Source organism: Lineus longissimus, chromosome 10 (genome assembly GCF_910592395.1).
Source record: "Lineus longissimus chromosome 10, tnLinLong1.2, whole genome shotgun sequence".
NCBI classification, from domain to species: domain Eukaryota; kingdom Metazoa; phylum Nemertea; class Pilidiophora; order Heteronemertea; family Lineidae; genus Lineus; species Lineus longissimus.
The window spans coordinates 2,275,630-2,299,849 of record NC_088317.1 but is presented as its reverse complement, the minus strand read 5'-3'; the positions used below and the strand labels follow the sequence as shown (position 1 = coordinate 2,299,849).

The 24,220-nt window shown below is 40.8% G+C and overlaps 1 protein-coding gene across 1 annotated transcript; it reads left to right on the top strand.

The window, feature by feature from the left end:
• Positions 1-87: 87 nt before the first annotated feature.
• LOC135494987 (zinc finger protein ZIC 4-like) lies at positions 88-18,610 on the top strand. The gene is made up of 2 exons (XM_064783367.1): positions 88-1,234; positions 15,776-18,610. Exons 1-2 carry the CDS (start codon positions 154-156, stop codon positions 16,270-16,272), a joined length of 1,578 nt encoding a protein of 525 aa, XP_064639437.1. The 5' UTR covers positions 88-153; the 3' UTR covers positions 16,273-18,610.
• Positions 18,611-24,220: the final 5,610 nt, after the last annotated feature.

Genomic DNA, 24,220 nt, shown 5'->3' with positions numbered 1-24,220 from the left:
GGATTGACCAATCAGCAGGCGCTATTTTTAAAGCTCTATATCTTGCTCATGCTGGGAGTCTAACCAGAACTGTGTATGGATGTAATAGGTAGCACTTATCCTCCTCACGCTGATTCGAACTTTTATTCGCACTTGTGTCCTGCTGAGGGAGAAATGACAGAAGTTCGGGCAGCGCAGTTTATGGAATCAACTTTAGGCAAGGGTACTGCTGGATTGAGGCTAGTCGACGTGATACCGTACTCGCGTGCACATCAACATCAGAACTCATTGAATGGACTTAGCCTACCACTAGGAGACAAACACGCTTTTTCCGATCAGAACGCGACAGATATGATTAACCCGTTCATGGACACCGCTCATACGGCGGCTCATCTGCCGCCAGGGGCCCTTAAACTGAGCCCCCCTCACCACATGTCGGACACGACTGGGGTAGGAGTCGCGCCATCTCAGGGGAACCAGTTCGCCACCCAGCCGAACGGCTACATGGCCCACTCTCACGCACATCATGTTGGGAGTTACGCAGCAAGGGATTTCTTACTACGAAGGGAACACATGGGTTTGGGACACGAAACGAACACGGGATCGCATCACGGAATGTTTGTGCCAAGTACGACAAATCTTCACGGACATCATCACTCGGACCCTGTGTCAAATCATGTTCTTTTCCCTGGATTACACGATACAACTCACGGACATAACCCAGCGGCGCACCATGGAATGAACAGTCAGGTCAGGCTCAGTGTGCCCGGGGTGGACATGTACCCCCGAGCGGACCAGTTCAATCAGATGACAAGCCCGCGGAGCGACTTCACGGGCCACATGAATATGGGACACATGAATCACATGAATGCAATGAATCACATGAACATGGGCCCTCACGGCCCTGGTGCATTTTTTCGCTACATGCGCCCCCCAATTAAACAGGAACACACTTGTATGTGGATAGATCAAGAGCAATCCGACCCAAAAAAGACGTGCAACAAGACATTCACGACGATGCACGAGGTAGTGACGCATATTACAGTTGAGCATGTCGGAGGGCCAGAACAAACTAATCATGCCTGTTTCTGGCAGAATTGTCCGCGAGAAGGCAAACCCTTCAAAGCGAAGTATAAACTTGTCAATCACATTCGGGTCCACACGGGAGAGAAACCGTTTCCTTGTCCGTTTCCAGGATGCGGGAAGGTATTCGCTAGGAGTGAGAATCTAAAGATACACAAGCGCACACATACCGGTAGGTTATTGCATAATATTCTCTGTCTCGCTGAACAGTTTTTTTTGCACATTGTCAGTCTTTACAAATTCACGGCAAATGGTCAGTCTTATTTTACACAGTTTTTAGGATAAGTCCAAATTGTCAGTCTCATTACACAGTTTTTAGGACAAGTCCAAATTGTCAGTCTCATTACACAGTTTTCAAGACAAATATACAATGCAAAGTATCAGTAAGTTGTTGCACAGTTGTCAGTCTCATTCATGTCTACACAATTTAATTCTCAAGACATTTTGGATTTCGTATCGGTGTTTGAAGCCTATCACCAAGTCGTAAACGTATATCTGGCTATTTTAATAACTTTCTGATAATGCCAGTGCTCCACTTCAGTCATGACAAACATGACGACATTAAGAATAATTTTCATTTAGTTTGTGTCGTTAAAAGTTACCACCTGCTTCTGTTCGGGTTCTGTAAACTCCTGAAATAATAAGTCATCAAATTAAACCATGAAGACGTGTCTTCATGGTTAAAATGGTATAACATACATAACCGATGCGATAGTAAAATAAAAGATATACTGCCAAGCGGGACATTCCCTCAGTTTGGGAAAGACAGCCATTTTCGGCGTCATACATTCAACATTTCATTTGAAAATATACGTTTGAAAAGTTGGGCAGACTAGCTCTTTGGGGCCGCTCTTCAAGTTTGTCATGGCATTCATTCTAACTTCGGATTAAAGGTATATCCATTGAAAAGTGTAGGTCCAACAGAATTCATATAACCAGGCATGCCTGGTGCTTATTGCGACAAAAATATAGCCATTAATATACAAGGTCGGCCTACAACGCGTACGAGATTATTAAAACTTGGAGTTGCTAATCACTTTAAGATTTCGGGCCGTTGCGGAGGCCAGCACACTTATTTGCCGACTTGTTACAGAGCAAAATTTATTTCTAACAGTTAAAAAGTACCAAAGTACGTAGACTTTAGCTTATAATTGTTATTAATGTTGAGACAAGACTAATGATATTCCCGCCTTTTTGCGCATAATCACCAATTTAGTTATCATCATCTCAAAATTATATCATGATCTTTGACACTTAACAAGTTAGCGCAACTGACAACTTTACACTGGCACGAAAATGCGCTGACAGTATTTTTAAGTAACTTACCTTATTTCATTAATGAAGTATATCGATAATATAAAGTGTAGATTTAATCCAAACTTCAATAAAAAAGTTAATACAGAGATAGATATATGGAAAAGAAAGTGTGAAATCTAGTTTTCTCACCAGACCAAAACAACACAACTAACTCCCATTTAGTTTGCAAAGTGAGAAATTAGGAATACATGTATTTTGTATGACGATTTCTCCTCTCCAAAATTCTCTCTAAGGTTCTAGTATCTCAGTGAGTTTTAACAATTGCACTGCTTCTTCTGTTATTACCACGAAATTTAGTACTTGCACATGATCTTGATCATTTCTTGTAAGATTTGCCCGAAGGCAACCAAGAAATATGACTAAAGTTTTCCCCAGTCATCTTTGAGTCATTTGAAGATAGAGCCCCTTTCTCTCATCAGAGTTCGGGCCTCCTGAGTCACTCCTTCGACAAGGAGGTGGTTCTTGGCATATGAGGTAGGCGGAGAAAATCACTAATGTATCGGGAAAATGTGAAATTGATGGGTATAATAAATCGATATTATTATTAGCTAGCACCAGGAAGAATATTTATATCAAAGCTTGGATTTTTTTAAAGTTTGAAAATACAGATGAAATTATTTTTTATCGCGCTATTTTGAAAAGGGACATGGCGAATACCAGTACACGTCAATATTGTGTGCATTTACCCAAAATGGCATGAAACGCAGTATTTTTTACTTGAAAATTTGGTTTAACAATATTAAGGCCTAATGTGAAATACTACACTTTTGAACCCAACTGACCACTTGTGGACAAATTTCAAAGTTCAAATTTTCATGTTCGTTAATTCTCATTAAGCTTGACGCTGGTCCCCTACCATTGCATTTACAACGTGACATTTAAGATATAATCTTTTTGTGTGGTCTGACAAAAATGTTCTTATAAAAATCGCTAGGAACCCATGTTTGAAATGAAAAAGTTCAAAATACTTCTACAGTTCAAAACAAATCAAAACTAAAGTTTTAAAAGTGTTCTTCAACAAGTACAATATATAATGGTCACTAGTGTAATATTTCGAACAACAAAACATATTTTGTTATGTAATATTCATTCACAGTTTGACTAAGTCTTGTTGGGATATTTATGACAGTAAGGTCGCTGATTATCTGATGCACAACGGATGGTGTAGTTGTTTTGACTTGTCTCGATGCAGTTCAGCGCTGACGAGCCAAACCATGTAATAATCTCCTTCATAGTTGACTTACATAGTAGATAATTGCTTTGAACAATTTGGCTAATTGCTAATTAAATAATCGCCAATCTTGCTCTGAACAAGTAGGGACAAATCGGCGGTTAGCATAAGCATTTCTACTTTCGAACAGAAACTGAATAAAGTGAACATTTTACTTGAAGGAAACTCGTGACTTGAAAATAAAGCAAGTCTCATTTCTCATTTCTATGTTTTCATTATATTTTTTAGTATTGAGTTGCTAAGTGAAAGCAGAAATTGATATAACGACAATTTTTCGTTTATCTTCCCTTTTTTTCCCCCAAAAATAACATTTATTGATACTTCAACTGCCGACTTTTCATTGTTAAATTTGAAATTATCGCTAAATGGTTCTGAGTAACGCCATTTCTAGCGGTATATTTTTTTTATTACATAACTCAATATCTCATCATATAACACAGTTAAGTGACATCATCGGTGATTGACAGGGATCAAATCCCATCATTGAAGTGATTAGATATAGCTTGAGGGACTTCATGAAATGGTTGATTGACAAATAATTTTGATTGGTCAATGTTGATCACATGGTCACATGTTTTCCTGTAAAATGATCCCGTCAATGATACATGTGAGATATTCCAATTAACTGTTAGTCTTTCGTTAATTGATTCAAATTTTCACATCAATTAATTGACGGCAAATCACTGGCATTTTTGCGGAAGTTTGTGGAAAACTTTCTTTGAAAACAGCTTTACTGTATGCAAAAAATTGTCTCCAGAAAATAGCATTACGGTACGCAACACTTTTTTCTAAACGTTGTTTTAATAATCGATATTGATAACATTTTTGAAAAATTGCCGTATTGCAGATTAATGGTAGTTCTATTTGGCTTTAAATAATCTATTGAAATTATTAGTTCAACTATTCCGAAATTCGTTTATGTGTAACGTACTGATCAATTTGACCGTGCTAAGCTATAAGGACAGAAAAATTCATGACTGACATTTATCAGATATTTTGAAAAACAGAAACTGGCTCCCCTTCCATTTTCTTCCCGGATCCTTTCTGATTCTGGATCAGAGATTAGTATTGGGCCAGTACTAACATTCTCATGTTGAGCCATGTTGGGAAAGTCCGTGGGAATTTCATCCGCATCTTACAATAAATTTCGCGCCAAAACTCTCACCTAGCAATATAAACAGGATGAGTAGTTAATCCACCGCTTAATGGATTAATATAACTGGTTATCTTGCAGTAATTTGATAATGATCACTTGAGCTAATTATGTAATTACCTGCACAATATCTGATTTATCTAGTTGTTGGGTGGAAGGGGAAGATGCGTCGCGAGTCGGTTGTTATGTACTTGGCAGTGAGCGTCCGTGGTTGTTTACTTTTTAGGAAGTATCTTAGGAAGGGGACATCCAAGATAATATGAAGTCACAGTTCGATGTAGTACACTTGCTTTAAATGCCCTCCGAGATCGCAATGTCATTTCTCCGTCTTCTCTCTTATGGGATTCGGACTTGGTGGGTTAAGATAAATTCACGATCACCTAATGCCACTCCCGGATCATCCTGCACGTGTGCGAGGGGAGGAGGCTACAACCGACTCTGGTTTTTCGAGGATGCGCCTAGATCCTGGGTATGGTTATATATAAAATTGTCAATGAAAACCGCAGAGAGCTGATATTTTGACCACGGGTGGTGATCTTTATTGATAATACCCCCAGCTTTTTTGCAACTTCTCAATAATATCATCAGGTACCGCTAGCAACTGTCATACTGCAAATAAATAAAACTGGGAGATTGTAAATGTTTTTCATGAATGTGAGTGAATGACCCTTAATTAACCCCCTTGGGGTCACTATGTTTTGATAATGAATCTGAAAACCCTGGTTATGTACCCACCCGTGCGCCTAAAAGGTGTCAAAACAATCAGGATGACCCCCTCAATACATTAACTTATTTGTCGTCCGTGCCGTTTGTCGTCCTTGCCGTTTCGTAACTCGAGGTGTGAAAACTTTGTATCAATGGGCAATGCTGGAGGGCGGGGGGGGGGGGGCTGAAGAACATGTGATACTCCCGCAATGAAACCTGAAGACACCCTTATGTCATTGATGTCTTTGGGAGATAACAGTTATGTACAGGTATGTTTCATTTAGTTAAAGGCAAAAACTTTCGACGATATTCTATGCGTAAGTTTCGGATAGTTGTCATTTTGATAACGGTTGGTAAAAAAACTGATTTTTTAAAAATTTCTAAGGAATGTACAGAATGCACTTCACCTAAGTGTTCTTCTACTCATATAGGTCCAAGTCGAGGAGTTGATTATGTTTTCATTGTGTACACTATTAAAGAATAACACCAGGTTCTATCATTAGGTCAATGAAATTGAATTTTATGGTTCTCGTCAACCGCTTTTAGGGATTGGGAGAGGGTATTTATTCAACTTTCAACTTTCATCTTTAGTTACACCATGATTTCCCTATTGAAAAAGGCAAATCCATTGAAATACATTTATCGGCCGAAAAGGCTGTGAGATCATTGGAAAAGGGTCAAAATCGGGGGTTAAACCTCACTCGCTTAATTGAATATTACTGAAGAGTATACATGTATCATTCATTTTTGCAAAATGTAAGTTACAATATTTATTGGGCGATATCGAAAGAATGACTAGGTGTAGGCCAAGTGTCATCGTTAGAAAACATCCTTTAATGCATGTAATGATAAATCATGCTTGTTGATTTCTGTACAGATTATTATGCTGGGGAGCAATAATGTTATTTTTGATGATTCCAAGACGGGCCGCTTGGCAATCACGCTCATCCTGTTCGGCGAGATATGATCTTGGCCAAGTGGATTAGCTAATCTTAATCCACTTCAGCGTCTTCTTCAGATTCCTCAATGAGTTGAATATTATCAAAATCGGGAAATACCAGATTAACGTAACAACACGGAAATATTGGAAAATGTTGTAAAACTCATTGAGTGGTTATGACATGCCACGTCATTCTCTGGGCAGATGGTTGTTATCATTGCTTGAGATACGGGTTGCCGGGAGCTGATTCTCGATCGTCAGATCACCTGTGATGCCAAGGCCTTGTCAACCATTAAACCCTTCTCGCACAGGTGCCCTTCTTTCCCAGGGCTAGATCTCCCCTCAGCGTAACGTTGATCCTGGAATGTCAATCGAAAAATAAGCCCAGTCGATGATCATAGGCCGGTGTATACCGGGACAAATTATCTTCAAGATCAAGTCTGCTGCCCTGGACATTCTGCTTGGGCAAAGCTAACTTAAATACCAACATTTCGGACTCTTCAATTCGTTACATCTATTCTACTTATACATGTACATGCATAATCAAATTGTTCGATGAGAAAGAATTGTCTGCTTGTTGGGTCAGGCATCGACGATAAGTTATGTCAGTCATCCAAATATCCTCCAAAAATCAGGCCCGAACTGGATATTAGGTTGATGTCATGCCCGTTCATACATTTGAAACCACGATAGCTGAATCCATGATGCTTTTTTCTCAACCTGAATAGCCGAAAAGGTAGCTTGGTACACCTATAGTAAGGCACGAAGGACGTAAAATGGTTATCTAGTCAAGATGTCTTTTGCTTTGTGTTAGGAAGAATGGAGTCGGATCTTCTTTGCAAGTTATCTGTGTGTAACCATTGTGGTCCTAGTTTGTAAAGAACTGGAAGGCCAATAGAAATAGTGAAGAGCTCCTATCACATTGGCTAGATATTTTACAATTTACTTTTTTTTGGTTTAGTGGTCGTACATGTCAGGTTCAGTGGTGTGGAACATAAGGTAGATATACTCAGTAGCTCTGATGAAATGCTTTATTTCATAACGTTTTCCTGTCACTATGATTCTACATGTAAATTCCCACAGTTTATTGATGGAACGTAAACAAAAAGACTCGAACTTAAACCCTGCTTTGGTTTCGAACTTTGGTGTTAACCATTCCAAAATGACGCTTCCCTCAGAAGAACTCAAGATTCACTTGACAGTTTTGCTATTAAGTGCAACATGTTTTTATCTTGCGAATTCATGATCTCATTTCGTTAACAAGGACCCCGACACTGAAACCCAGTGGGTACACGGGCAAAGTCACAGGGCGCCTCAAATTTCATTAGACAATAATTTTCACTGGGCGCTCACTGCGGGCGAATTCAAAATCGCCCAGTTGAAGCATTCGATGAATTATCTTATTCGCTCTCGAGTGCCTAAAAATTATCTTAGTCCACTCGAGTGCATTATTAGCCCTCGAGAGTAACATTACACCCCTCCTAATCCGCATGTGGTAGTTTAGGAAAGCAAGACTTAAGAACCAAAAAATAACCCACCCCTGATTGCCTCCCGATGGGAACCTGCATATCTTGGATTACCTTTAGTCGATAAGGGCGACAGGTAGACCCTTCGAGTTTCTAGGGAAAAGGACGATCCTAGGGTTCTCTTAGGTGAACCCCTTGGCGGTAAAATCCGTTTGAACACGCACATTCGTTGTAAAAACGCGAAAGAAACCTTCGGCAGTAATCCAGTTAAGGTCTCTCCCAATCCTGTTCCGGTCTCTCCAATCCAGTTTAAGGTATCACTCTACGCAGTGTTTAAGGTATGACCCCTACTGGTTTCTTGTGAGGTGGTCAGATTGATCCCTTTGATGATCGTGGGAGATTCATCGGTTTCTATCGGTACCTATCGATCTCTGTAGGAACAATGTTGATCAGAGGCTATCGGCGAATTATGGTACCTTTGTTTTGTTTACTTGTTGGAAGTATATCTTTGAATGAAATGCTGATTGGCGAGCTTCCGGAGAGTGAGGCAGAATAACTTGTTACTTAAGCATGTAAGGGTGTCATTGGCTACAAATTTTAAAAGCGTTAATACACTTTTACTTCCTGGCAAAAATCTTAAATTCAGGTCTAATTGCAAGATTTTCTTGTTACTTATCAAGGACATTGCTGCTGTGGGGATGACCCGAGTTAAACTTCGTCTTAACATCTAGCAAACCTTTGTTCTTTGCTTGGACCAGTTCATCTGCTGACGGGTTATTCTAAATCTCTCCATACACTGTATAGACGCATTGGTACAAAATGTCGAACGCCTCTCTTTGTCAATAATGATCCCGTTCCTTCTATCATTTGCATCAACACAATTGGGAGAAATTCACGGCCGGGTTCTCCCCTAATTGCCCGGGCGGAGACTGCCTAGGACCGAGGGAACAGGTCAGAAGGTCTTGGTTTGTTATTGGGTCCGCCAAGCTGCCTCTGCGACATGCCAGCCTAGCACGCAATCTATTCACCAGGACAATTCTTATCATTGATAAAAAGTATTGAGCTCAGCGTGTTTGTGGTCATTCCATCATTCCCGGCATCGAATTAGCTCAATTTAGTTTTTTTATGATTACAGATTTACTAACTGTTTCGAGTTGGCTAACTTGATGTCTTAACTTACCGTCCCTTCCCAAACAGTCAAACCACACTCACGTGAGATTGGTTTCGGCGTGTTCGGGTCTCGTCTTTCCAAAGACTTTCAATCTTGACCATCTCTTCAGCCATCGTCGCACTTTTGTAAAGCTAAACTGTTGCACCAGTAATGTCATTGACCATCTTGTGCTTTACGTCGTCTTGTTTTAGCCACCCAAGATAAAAGGAACTTTCCTCAGTGTGCAGTATAATGCGGGGAGTCTTGCTCAGTTGTGCCGAACCTGGACGCGTCTGGCCGCACAACACTACAGAAATAATGAGAACCAACGAAGAGGCGAAAAAACTCACCGACGTTCTATTGTTTCCGATAATATTATTATCGCACCCAAAGCAGCAAAATGCTCAGGGAATATGCACGAAACAATGGCGGAAGCATCATTGTCTCTCAGAGTCTGAAAAGCTCTGAAAGACGAGCGTAAATCACCGTAATTGGTTGGTGCGATGAATCAATGAATTCACACCTTTACCGTTAAAAGAGCCGGTGATTTTTGCGATCAATGTCCGACGGTGACATTTTTACTGTCCGCGATCAATGGGCGGTCATTGCGGGTCGTGTATGCAGTGGACTACCATAGAACTGTTTGTTGCACGGTGGACACAGTATATCCGGATGCAGTGACTGTCAATTCAGCTGATGTTGCTGTTTGATTAACCCTTGTTTCATGCTCCGGTATGGTGAGATTTTTCTGATGTAACTTTCCCAGTATCCTGTTATCTCCCCACCCGATGGACAAGAGTTCATTCTGGCTGTGGAGAACGGGCAGTGCAGTCAAAGTACAATATTCTACCTCAGTATTTTATTTTACTCCCCAAACAGGCCGTTACCCTCAAATGATCAAGACTGACGATGACCGATATTCAATAGATCTATTTTCACGCAGTAGATCTTTAACAAATCACTGTGCATTTTGCCTGATCACGAAATGTCCTTCCCCATGGGAGAGCAGTTTAATGATTGCTTAATAGATGCGATTATGCTGGTCATTGCGGAGTTAAACGGGGAGAAAACTGCTTTTCTTGACATTGGCGTTATGTTGCGATGAGTTGAGGAAGAGGTTTGACCGCGAAACCAATTGCGGTGAAGCGCGGATGAGTAGACATTGAATGATCTGCTTGTAAATGGGCCTGCAAATGCTTATAATATCATGACATCAAAAGTGCAGGCCGAAACAAGTACAGTAGCTTACGTTTACACTGCAAACATATACTTTGTCAGCTGTAGTGCCGCAAACATTCCTATGACAGCCACATCGAACCATTGAAGTACGTGTATGACTGCGCAGTCACAGCTTTAGGTGAGCGGTCGGTGACGAGGATAGCCCAGTCATCGGCAGTTAACGCATTAGAACACAGTTATTGGTCTGTATCTGAGCTTATTAATCGTCACTTCTCCACTTGTCCGTTATTATAAAATCTACGAAAAATAGAGATGTCTTGTATCAATCGATGCGTATACCTTGTTTTCACGAATTTGAATATCCACTCATTTCGCTCCAGTATCTTTTGCACTTCGTGATTTCTTTTCAATTTGTTGTTTGTTATTAAGCCTGTAACGTTTGGTATCTGTAACTAAGGCCTTGAGGGGATGCTTAGCACGGATGATTGGAAGCAAAACCAGGTTATGATCAATGTTGTGAAGCTTGACAACACAGGAAGGAAAGTTGTGCTGATTATCTTGTTCCACTCGCATGCATCATATACTGCTATTACCAAGAATAATGAAAGGCTAGACTTTATTTATTATTTCGATTATCAAACATTTTTGTTCATTTTTATATGACAGGCTTTTTATTAACCTCAGAAAAGTGTCTTTTGAAGCAAACATTTTGACCCTCAGTTTTTAAGCTTTTGATTTTTTGAAGACTGTAAATAGAAAAACTACGTCAACAATTGAATACAAACATGGCCGCTTTCGGAAATTAAATCTTTCCTGTAGCTTGCACTTTATGAAACTAGTTTTTTGCCACTAACGACCATGCCAAGTTCACGTTATAATAGTGCTAACCACGCATATAATTCAACGGCGTACACCTTTAAGGTTTGGCTCGAATTGAAAATAGTTTTAATTACATATTTGACATGTCCTGGGGCTTTTGGGTTCGCGGTCGTCACCTGCCCCATCGTACATAGAACATCTGCGAGACTGTATCTTCTTTTGTCGACGCCGGAGAGAGAGGACGCCTCTTCATTTTATAATATCAAGCACGAACTAAAAATGCATTTCCATTTATTACGAAAAGTACCACAAGTTTTCTGGTTGAGTTTTTTCGCCGTGGGGGCACCACGGTGGCGCAAATCTAGTGGAAGCACAGGCTAATATCACCAGAAGCTGTCAAAGGGAATATATAATTGATCCGGTTTGTCATTGGTCCATGGCTGTTTGTGTTGGTGTGGATTTTTTTCAAATTTGATCTATCAAAAAGAACCTGTCAATGAAATTCACATGTTATATCACATTCAGTAGGCCTAAAGGAAACTGGCAGGAGGTATCAAAACTTTTGTAATTTTCAAGACAATTGGAACTGTGCTGTACCACGTATGCAGAGCAATCATTACCAGAAGTCACCAACAGAATGCTCCGGTATGATCTATTTTCGGACACCAAATGTATGAGTCCGACTACTGTACTATGAATATGTACAACTGTATCGTGAGTACTTCACATCTTTGGAAGCTCGTGAAAATAAGCTTCGTTGCTCTGTAAAGAGAACGGAAGATGAAATCACACTCTAAACCTTGCTGGCATTCAGGTCTCCCAACCTAGATTGATGCAGCAATATCAGACCTACATACAACCTCTGCTACCGATTGATGCCAGCCACAGAAAAAAACTCAAGTAAACTGACAAATTTTATTAGGAACATGATGAGGCAGAGTGATTGACAAGGCGTTCGTTATCATGATTGAGTCTCTTATTCGCGATAAGTAGCGGTTCTAATTGCGAATACCTAAACTGCAAGACAGCCGGGGCAAACAGCATTTTCATGGCATGTGGGCAATTACTGGTTTACAACAAGACCTGCTATAGGTTATTCCTGATTCCTCGCCACTTGGGTGAAACGTACTCCCCTCCAATCTGCTCACTCAACAGCAATACTGAAGTATTCCTAATCGCACCTGAAACAAGCATGAAGCAACAGATGAGATACTTGAGTTCGTCCTGCATGGTTTCTATGAGAGATATACGTTGGTGCCGAAAATTCATTTTAGCAAAATCAAAAACAAATTTTTTTTTTTGGGAGGTCAACCATCGTCGTTGGCGTATGTCGGTTAATTTTAGATGCTGTTTTTTTTAGAGAAGACCTGTCGATTACTGATAGCTAATCTATACCTTTCTGCCGAATCCATTCACAGGATAAGAACAGAATCACCCGACAACTTGAATGAAGCGAGTACTATGATAGTATATGCATGCACATGTAACATGGGCCAATGGAGCTCGTGTCTCGGCCTGATTGTGCTGCTTAGCTCGAAACGAGCATTTTTCAACATTTGAGAACCAGGTATACCTTGAAAATATCTTGGGATCAGTTCTTCGAACAGCTCATAAGATGACTGACAGTTCACCCATGCTGTGTACATTTGCCTGCATCGGTTTGACTTGCCAATGTTGCTTAAAACAACTCGTCTATTTCTACACAAGTCACAACCGGGTGTCTTATAATTAGACAAATAACACGCAGGTTAATTAGCAATGGGTTCCTGTGAATTGACGTGGAGATTTCCACTGGAAGCTAGTTCGAGTTCGCATGGTGCTGCCGTACGTCCGAGAAAGGGTAATGCTACTCTCATATACTCGTGGAATCCAAAATGTACTGGCCTAGGCCGCTTCATGTACAGGCATGTGCACTCAGTCGTGACAATGTACATAGAGTATCTGCTATATTCGAAACAATAGTGCGATTTGGACATTTGAGGAATACAATGCATGGAATGAGGTTCCATAACACTTCCCCGGGTTACCACTCGCGCTCACCGGCTAACAGCAGTCCACGGGTTCTCTTTGCGAATATGTGCAGAGGTTGTGGTGTTGATCCATTTGTTCTACATGTATCACCTCCACGCATGCACAAAGATTGATCAAAGTCAATTATTTATGTATCTTCGTGTAGTCTTTGTTTTCAAATATCTTGAATAATGAAGAATACTGGAAAGCTTCGTGTCTCTCTCAGCGTCGTGCAGCGGGAGGTATCTAAGTACCATTGTGGGCCATGCATCATGCAGAGGTCGTCTTGTTTAATAATGTGCGAGTTATTGGACTGTGTGTCTGGTCATGTTTATTACAAAACTTTGCGACACTGATACAGCAAATTGTTCCAGTGTATAGGGATTAATTTCTGTGGTATGTGCTCTCTCGGCGGAGAAACCAAGCTTAAAATATCGTTATTTTCTGTCTACATATTTCAATTAAAACACATTTATGTTCATTCATCTGTAAACTTATAGGCCCCCAGACACAACAATTGACTCGTATTAATTTCATGTCCAGAGTGTGTTATCGCCGGGGCAATTGCAATGTACATGTATGATATCTGCCAATTGAGTATAGCAAGTGTCAGATGAGAATACTGATAACAGCAATTTTGATTATTTTTTGGGGAACCCTGTAGCGAGGGCATGTTAAGCAGGAATAAGTCTGATTCAGCTGCAGCCTTCTTTATGGAATTATATGATTTCATCTTGGCTTTTTTGCCAACACCTGCAGGTACATAGAATAAGTATGATGGAGCTTTCGTAACAACAATTAAACGACTCGTACCCACGAATCTTTCAGCATCTTTAATGGAACATTTCTCGTCACACCATAACGTCAAATGTCCCGGGCAATTAGAATCAACGTCTCAGTAAATCGTCATCATCTCTGGCCAAGAATAAGGCATCGATTATAGACAATCGTTGAAGGAGATTAGAGTATGCGTTATCTAAGTTATGTCAGGTGCCAGTACGCCTTCAGCCTCAACGGTGGGTGTGACAAAGGTGTGTGTCGAACCTGAAGAAAATGATATGAAATGATGCTTCAAGTATCATTTGTGCAAATATCTGGAGGTGAGAGGATGGGAGGGGTGTATCGATGATTTTTTTTATTTCTATTATTTCTGTTATAACATTGAAGTAGGAATCGAAATAGATATACAATGTACAGAACTGTTTAAATCATGATTGCCAAGCATCGTTCCGCTAGGCGTGGTGAAAAACTCTGCTAATGAATACTCCAGTTCACTTGGTTCATGCTGTGCCGGATGTCACAGGTAAACAATGGCAACCTTCAGACCATTAATAGTATAATATGCTCTTCTAGATCTCTATATACTTATATGATAGCAAATGCCTGCATAATGAATATCGAATATATGCATATCATATTAATTTACGATTGACTAATTTTACCTATCTCCACAATATGTAGAGATTCCAGAAAGAATCTTTGGTCGTGATGCATTTCACCTGTTGTCATGCATGTCATGATGCACTCATCATTCCTATATTTTACATTAGATTTAATACCAACTCCGGCCCATATTGTATATTTTCTACCATATGTTGGCCTGGTCCATATACATGTTTCTCTTGATTAAGCAGAATGGGACTCTTTCACGGGTGTATTAGGTACATTTTCCGAGGAACAATGCGTTTGTGTGATGCTATAGAGACGCGTATCAGCTGTCCCCTGTCTCGATCAATACGTCCAGCTAGGCTGTGTCAAAGGTTGAGGACTGATATGGATGCAATACACACGCGAAGGTCCCGTACAGTCATGGGAAGGTGCCATGCAGATATGGACAAGATGGTTGACCACTGAAATCACTGAAAATGTGGAACGTCCTTTTTGTTGCCTTCGTTAAATGATAAAAGATGAGATCAGTTTTCGTTGAGAGTACTGGAAATGATGTAGACGATACTGTTAGGCCTACTATTTACGGCAATATAGAGTAGTCAGCTGGTCCAACCGTTAGTGTGTGTTAAATCTTTGAAGTAGGTAATATACAATAGACAAAGAGTTGAAATGAAAATGGCGGCTTACGCCTGAGATCCTGTCATAATCTAGCCTAATGTGCATTTATGGTTGCTTCTCAATCCTCCCTACCCACATAGTCCCAACCAGCCCAATTAGTGGCGTTACTTAGCCCCTCTCCTCCTCTCTGATCATATTGAAAGGGCAAATGTTTCCCTCCACCGGCATATGGCACCAAAACCATAGCTTTGTTCTTCACATTCCCCCTGTGCCCCTAGCCAAGATTTTCTGGGGCTGAAGTGGGAATGGCACAGCGATCAGCGGCCAGAACAGCAGGACTCCAATTAAACTCAAAATGCTAAGAAAAGATTCTACCGCGTTAGTTAGGGCGTTGAAGACCTTTCACATAATTTAGCATATCGCCAAATGTTGAGTTGTTATTAAAATTCGTGTAAAATGGTCACTGGGGACCATCTCTAAGAACATTAAAAATTTACCATCTGATGGGAAGTGATCTTACAATCACATACTTGAACTTCCACCAAAAAATGTAACGTTTGATGCCAAATCTTACTTAAATTCAACTCTATATTGATATTTCAGTTGGAATGTTACTTAAATCTGACGCTATATTGATATTTCAGTTGGACTACATAGATTTGACGCTATATTGCTATTTCAGTTAATTGAGATTTTAACCGAAATCTAAAACTCTTCTCCTTTCTTCTCTTTACAGGCGAAAAGCCATTTAAATGCGAATTCGACGGATGCGACCGACGATTTGCCAACAGTTCAGACAGAAAGAAACATATGCACGTTCACACGTCGGACAAGCCTTACAACTGCAAAGTCCGAGGATGCGATAAAAGTTACACTCATCCCAGCTCGTTACGGAAGCACATGAAGGTCCACTGCAAGAGTCCCACACCTCCGGGGACCAACTACGACTCTTCAAATGACTCCGAGCCCAGCTCGCCCGTGAATCCAAGTTCGCACTCACAGTCTCCCCCTGTAACATCTTTGTCATCTTCATTGACTTCCTCCTCAAATATCACGCAGAACAGTCATCCCGCGACGAATTTGAGCGAGTGGTACGTTTGCCAAAGTGCTGGTGGCATGCCGACGCCGCCAAGCAACGAACATTCTCCAGTCAGTGGACATGGACTCAGTCATATGCCGTCCTTGCATCATTCTCACCATCATCATCATCCGGCAGCCGTCGCGCAATTCTGACCGGAGGAAAACGGGACTAACTATCTCGGTTCTCGCGGCAGCGAGATTACTGCCAATAGGGACATTAAAGTTGAAAAAGAGACTGACTTGGCCTATTGGTATGGTACGGCAACGACTGGGGGCTATCCGGCCCTCACCCGGTGGTAAATAAGGCTCGGTATATTATTCGAGATTCTCACTCGAAATCGAGCTGGTTTCTCAAGTGCCATGTGACGTCATTATCTCGTGTTTTCTCACGAGATGATGTTGGGATGATAAAATGTGTGGATTACAATGCATGATATTGGGCAGCGAATTTAGGAGTCGTGAAAAACTTCGGTGTTTGAAATGAATATTTTGAAGAGGGCCATATCGGACTTTGCTTTACTCTAGGCAAAACCGAGGCTAACCATGACCTGGGGTGATCCAGTCTGGTTTAATTTTCATGGATCTCAATGGATATCTTATGTTTAATTCTTGATTAATGCCAATGTATTGTTTTAAATGAATGACATTTCAGAATGGTTTAATTCATTTTTATGTTCAGACCCCTTTGCATCAATAATGACAATGTTAAATGGCTTAATATATACTCGAGGACACATTTGTCTCAACGAAGTACTAAATGGACTTCATCTTCTACCTCCGTAGTCACTTTGATTAACCAACCGTTCAGTGAAACGATATTTTTCTTAGGTATTTTAAAATATGACTTTGACAATACGAACACTTGCTGTAACTCGGAATATATTTCGAGCTCATTACATGAAAGATCCGGCAAGCAGGTCGGAAGTAAGTCGTCTGAAGCTAAACTAACACGTTGCAGAGTTTGTAATTTGGCTGAGCGCTTCAATTACTTATTTAAAGAGTTAGACATCAGAACTCAGAAAATATTCTCGTTTTCATTATCGACTCCGTTCTTCTCAGAGCGCATAGGGCATTTTAATGTATAAAGGTCACATAGAGGAATTTTAAGAAATCACTATTTTAGTGGACCTGTCACAATTCCCACGTTACAACCTGTATTTTTGTTTCCTTTTCCCCCTATTTCGTTAGCTCGGTGTACCGTTTTACAAAGTTCCACGTGGCTCCAATTTTTATATTTGAACTTTTATTTACGATTTTCTTTACTGTTTACGATAAGATTCGTAAAGATAATCTAAAATCTAAAAGTTCTGAATGACATCTGTGAAGCCATTTAAAAATAATAAAAACATTTATATAAATGAGACTGTTGATTAAGCTTAGTTCAGACAAACAAAATGGCGGTGACGTACTCAGATCGAAGATGTAATTTCTGGTGGATATTCTCAACAGCCTTTGGTCGATGGAGAATTTTCGGAATATGCAGTCAGAATTGATATTTAAAAAAAATATTATTGCAATGGGACTTTAAAAAGGGTGCTATATAAATGGATTATTTGAAGATAGGCGAGGTCATAAAATATCATTGAATTTTTAAAAAGTATGCTACGTGAATCTTTGTTTAACAATATTTTGTCTCCTGCCTCTGAATGTATTGGTTTATTCCATTAGGTTTAAATGGAATTGGTTTTGTTTATGATGTTAAATCATTTTCGTACATTAAAATTGGACAATCATTTTTGATATTTTTGGACAGAATCAGTTGTGGTGACGATGTTGTTTTCTGCATTTCATATATTCTGATCTCGTTGAGTGTAGTGTACATAAAATAACTTAAAGTAAAATGAACGATTTAGTTTGTTTTAACTATTATCAGTTAGCAGGGTCAGTGAAGAGAGAAGTCCATGACAAAATCAGAATGAAGTAGAATTAGAATATACAGAATACTTTTTAAAGTTTTCTTAACTGTTCGTGTGGGCCTAACTCGACTACAGTGGTTTACTTTGGCGAGTTTACCGCTTTTGCAAGCCTTTGGTGCATGTAGGTTATATTGCGGAACCAACCGATTACTTGTAATCCAACGCCTCTTACGCCAAGTTATTTCCCGCGTTCATCGCTGTAGTGGAGCCAGGCCTTGAAAGCTTGCCATATTCTTGCCAAGAAACTTCCGGTGTTGCTTTGGTTTTTTGTTTTTGGAATGGTGTTGTTGCCATATTTGCCAGACGACTTGCCTACTGGATTCTTAAGAATTTAATACCAGAAAGAAAATACACATATCACAACATTTTCAATTCTTTCAATTTCTTATAAATTTCACTCCATCGCTTCTTGCCTCAGAACAGGATGTGTCGCTCAAGTCTTGCCACGACGTCGTCCACAGCTGATTCTGTTCGAAATTATTGCGACACAAAATAGGTATGAAGTACCTATATAGTGGTGTATATAATGTAGACGGTGCTGTAAGCAAATTAAAAATTAGATGGATGTATTGTAATTAACTTGTCTGCGTATTTCTTTTTAACTTCCTCCTCTAATCAGCCCCAACGTCAGGATTTAATCGCTTCCAGAGGATCCTGGATTGAGAGACTACATTTGCCCTGACGACTGAATACTTGATGCAAGGCTATCAGTTATGACAGTGGTAAATGGTTGCGAGTGTATGTTACAGATTACAAATCTAGATATCTTTATAGTTAAGATCTTTTTAGGTTTCGTTACATGAACTTGTACGTTCGTTACAAGATGTACTTAAACAGACGCTGGAAGAAAAGGCTGAAAACAAAGTAAGAGAAAATACATTTTCCTGTTGAACTTCACGAAATGCTCAATCCTCGATAATGATGCGATCTAGAAGTCCTTCCCAAATATCCGAGCCACTCGTTTTTGAGACCACTGACCCGGAAGTGGTTGAAGCACCATGGGAACCTTTCTGGGCAATAATAACAATATTGTTGCCAAGCCTAATCCCATCAGGCTCTTGTCGACTCACAAAGCTGCTTCAAATGACATGAAAGACACTTCGTCAGAGAAGAAAACCTCTCATTTTCATAATGGCGAATGCACTGTGTTTATTATTGTAGTCCAGGACCGGCCTGTTCTGCTGCCTCCTTGAGAACCCCACGAGTCCATGGATAGATGGGGACCGCGACCTGGCCTTGTGGGCTGCATTCAGCGCTTCCGTGTACCATTGTGATACACAGGCCATGCGAGATTATCAAGGCATTTAAACTTCGTCCTTCCGAACCAAGAAACAGTTTTTTGAGGACAGATTGTTCGCACTTAACCGTTCCCTTTCCTCATAGCCGAATAGCAGTTCGTACCGCGGTCTATGCTGCCCATTAGGAGCAATTGAGAAATCTATATGTTGATCAAGTTGTCAGTATCTTAGACTAAAAACATTGATACCGTCTTACTGAACGAAAACTCGTTGCTGGATATTTCATTCAAGAAGTTTTTTGGCCCGTGTCGGTGTCAAACACATCAAACGAAAACTAATGTCATTGAAGAAAGACTATGAACGTAAGAGCCAAGTAGGTCAGAGGGAGATACAGTAAACCGCCGATGGGGTTTCTCCTATCTCGCAGCATATCGAAAGTATTCACGACGTATGAACCATGCACTTAAACTGTGCTTGCTAGTCACCAGAGAACAACGTACCAGTCGGACCTTCTATACCCATACCTTATGACTTACTTTAAGTTTCCGTGTTATATGTCTGATAGTTTTATATAAAAAATCGACTTTTCCGAACTCTCATAGAGCATTTCCACATTGCAATGGTGCATGCTCCGTCATTTCTGTCATGTCTGATGCAGCAATGCAAACAGAACGGTTAACTGGTGTCACATACGTGTGTTGAACACACATGCTTTGTCACTGTACATTATGTGCACTGTACACATACCAATAGAATGAATGTTATCCATTCAACATCTCAATTCAGCGGAAGCCAGCTGATTCTTGATTTGCTCTCTATTATCAGACTTCTGTTTCATAAACACAGAGCATGGGTATATTAACTTATTAGACGAGAATTCATAACATACAAGCCAGAAATTAGCCTCACAGGTGGTGAATCGGTGCAACATGGCCGACACCGGAAGTAAGATATTGCCAAGACTGCGCATGCTAGAATAATTGGCACCACGGGTTCATTCGGTGCATTTTCGTTCATTAGGAGCAAATGCTTTTAGAAATATCGTGTGTGGTTGCGAATATGTTTCTCGTACAAATCATTGTGGTTGGACACAATGAATGAAAGGAAGACTAAATGAAAGGGGAAAGGAGCGTGACCGGGATTGAGATGTTGTCATATTGTCAAATTTTGAGAAACGCCTTACTCATTAGGAAAGGAGGGACCGGTTCAGCATGACGAAAGAAATGATTCTAAGAGTTGTGTGGGTTTCCACACAATCACTCCAATGCATTGATTCCCTTTTCCCTTCACATTCAATCTCAGCGTCACTGGTCTTCGAAGAAGGCCAAAGTACACGGGAGCTCCGAACTTGCCAATCAAACGCAAAGTGTCTCTTTTCTGATATATATTTTAGCGCCTGGTGATGAAGATACAGTGCCAGCCCTTGTTCTCTTTTCATGTTCATTTTTCACCTCCACAATTTTCGCATTGACATAACTAAGCTTTCCGAACAGTTCAATTCTCGCTTGTCGGTTGCTTCGCGAAGCGGCTCAATTGTTTCGCGAATTCAGCCTCAGGCGATACCCTTACGTGACATGCGTTCTACAACAGTTAGTATGCTTTTCAGTGTTTATCGTATTCTCTCCAGCTTCACTTCCACAAAAGTCGCCAACAATAGGCACATTTGCCTCCTCATCGTGAAGGTTTTGCCGCACAAAGCAGACGAAACGACGGTACCTCATGCAAGCCACGCCGCTTCAAAGACGAGCTCTTCTTTAGCTAGCTCTCGAGATGATTACATTCATTGATCTTTGTGGAAACAAAGATGGATAAATCAGCTATGACGATTTGTTTAAATGTGAGACTTGGTAGATACGCTGTGATTATTATTTTCAGCTATCGACCGAACTGGTGGGGCGACATTTGCATTGCGACATAGATTATCCAGAAAAATATGTTGTCGATTTCGAAACATAGCTAGCTGGGTAAACCAAAACATGTAGATGAAGCGGCTCATCGTCTCCAGATCTTTGCTGCGTTACCCAACGTACGGCCTCTTCGGGCTAGACATGGCAGATTGTTGCTGAATCAAAATGCGGAGGGGGCATTTTTGTAGGATGTGCGCTAGAGTCTGCACTGCTCTCTGGCGTAGGTATTCAGCTTTTCTATCACTTCTATCATTTGAAGGGTTTCTCGTAAATAGGCCAACTGGCCTGTTCTCAAACTCGTGTCCGACAAGTATCCATACCGGGTCTGCCGCTGACAATCAAACGTAGACCCGCTCTCTCTCTCTGCGTGCCCTTTAGCGCGAAATTGTCATTAATCCGGTAGCCTACTCCTCTCCCTCATGATATTCAGTCAGTGACATGTACTTTCTCTGAAATGATACAAAGCGCCCATTGAGGTGAAATAGGAACCCAGTTTCATTGATAAATAGTTGAAATTCGATCCCTTCCTTTTCATTGAAATAGAAAAACTCACAAAGCTTTGGCGAGCGTCACGACACCGGACAAGAGCTGTTCCACGTTTGTCCTCAAATGTCCCTTTACAATGTCCCCAATGATTACATCTTGAAAATTAATCACAGTCTGGATATTTTGGTGAAATTCCTTAATAACAAGCATTTGCCAAATTGTGAGCACGTGGCGAATTGGGAGAAACAAAATAGAAAGCGTTCGTTGCCTACTGCCACTCAAATCTCAGCATCTCTGATCGGACCTGTGATAACGTGGTAAATTGACAGTCTTGATTGGCGTCGTGACGGATACTGGAATTGAGGTATAGTTAGGAAGCCTTTCAGGGGAAACTGTGCTGATAGTTTGGAAGATTAGGTGATGTGGTTGAGATAGTGACACGGATCTGACTGCTCCGGGCTGTGTTCGTGGAGCTGTGGTGGGCCATGCATGGCAGGGAAAATGGACCACCGAAGATATAACACTGCTTGCAAAGGAGCAATTTGGCAGTGCATCGGTCAACAAATCGAAATACAATAAGTCGATGTCCGCGGTGGTGTAGTGGCTCGGGTCTCTGACTAGCAGTCATGAGGTCTGTGGTTCGATCTTCACTGGCTGACTCTGGGAAGGTCTCTTTGTCGTGCTTCACTCCACCCAAGTAAATACATGTATATGGGTACCGATCGGTAGTGCTCAGGTTGTAGCGCTGATTGAGCAGCTCATCTGAGTTTAACTGAGGTTTCGGGATACCATACCATAAACCCAAATATTGAAGTTTTGTGTCTGCTGTGTGTCCCAGTGCGTGCCCTTCCAATCCTCTCGCGCAAAGTAGCCTGATCGTAACAGCACTGACATTTGCAAAGTGATAACTGATGTTTGCGACAAACAAGAAATGGATAAAGACAACTTGTTCATGATGTTGGCAAACTACACCACTCCTTAGCGGTTTGATTTCACAACCGTTTCGAGTCATCATCCTTAATCATCATGTTCTCGCTGTCTCTGAACAATCATCCCATCCTGCTGGCAGTGGACTCCAGCGATAACAAGCCAGGACAGGGGAGGGAGTGGACAACGAACTTCATTAATCACACTTTCTCTGGGGAGGGAGTAGGGGGTGGGTACGTTAGACGTCTCATGAATGCGCCATCCTTTGGCGTGTTCAGCTCAAGGCTCGCTTGAAGAGACAGTACATTTTCTCCAGCAAATCCACCAGAATGGTCAAATAGGGAATGGACAAATTATAGCGGGGTAATGAGGTCTAGGACTCAATTGACAGCTTGCAAGAGTGCTCGACAACAATTAACATGGCATTCAATACATTACAAAGCCCTTCCACGTAATTTGGCTATATTTTGGACACGATCATTTAAGCTTGCTGAATGGGCCCGCGTAAAGAGATGCACCCGACTTGAAAGTCCGTATAAATAGGCCGGGTACAATCAAGCCTTTTCATAAGATGTCCCATCGACGAAGAATGGATAATAACTGGTCGTGCTGGGTGAATTCTTTAGGGGCTTGTTGGGATCTATGCTCGGACAAGCGGCTCTGCTCAATGTTATCTTACACTGTACACACACTGTCTTGTTATGCTCCGCATGGAGGCATCATTTGCACCTCTGAGGTGCATTTTAAGAGCGACTAAGGGTAAACGATAAACCGCAAAGTGACAGTCGCTATACATATATTTGATGTTTCGTTTACCCATCATTGTCATTGGCTGACTACCCGTTTAACTTAAGTTAAACATCCGAATTGTGACAAAAGTTTTGAAGATTGAAATGGTCGGACATGTCGGAAGAAAGGCACGCCACACTTTGTGTTGCCTTTAAAGTGAGGGGAAAACAGACGTAGAGGGGATGAACACATGATGTCACTTTCGTCTACCCCCCTCCCTCCCCAGAAATGAACAGTGTTCGTCTTCTGGCTTTAGAATCATTTTGACATGCTCCCAAAGTAAAGGTAGATGTCGTTGGAACTAATTCTAACAGTATATCACCAGTCCAGTTGCTACGCATATGATTACACTCGATGTAAACAAATTAAGATCACTAATTTGTTGCGTCAACGCGTGTAATAACCACAAATTAGTTCAAAGTGTGTTTTGGGGGCACCGTATCATCATTTCCGGCGAGTGTATACTGTTACACCACAAAAAGCTACCATTTTTGCGTTTTTATGAAAAATACAATTGCTCAAGTTTCTTTTGTAGAATCGGTGTCACTGACCGTACAAAACAGAAGATCATAAATACAGTGTTTACCTATGGAATGTTTAACGACAGCGTTAAAAATATAGTGCCATGCGACATAATTTGCAACATATCAAAGCTGTTTAGCTTTTTTTCTTACTTTGCAGTGGACTAGATTATTTGTCTAGCCTTATGTTATGATTAGTTCTGCTGTGCAAACTTCTTTAATGGCCAATTGGTATGACAACGTGTAATTGTTTTTAAAGACGAATGATGTACTGGTTTTTATGTATTACTACGAAAGGAAATAGCTAAAAGATTATT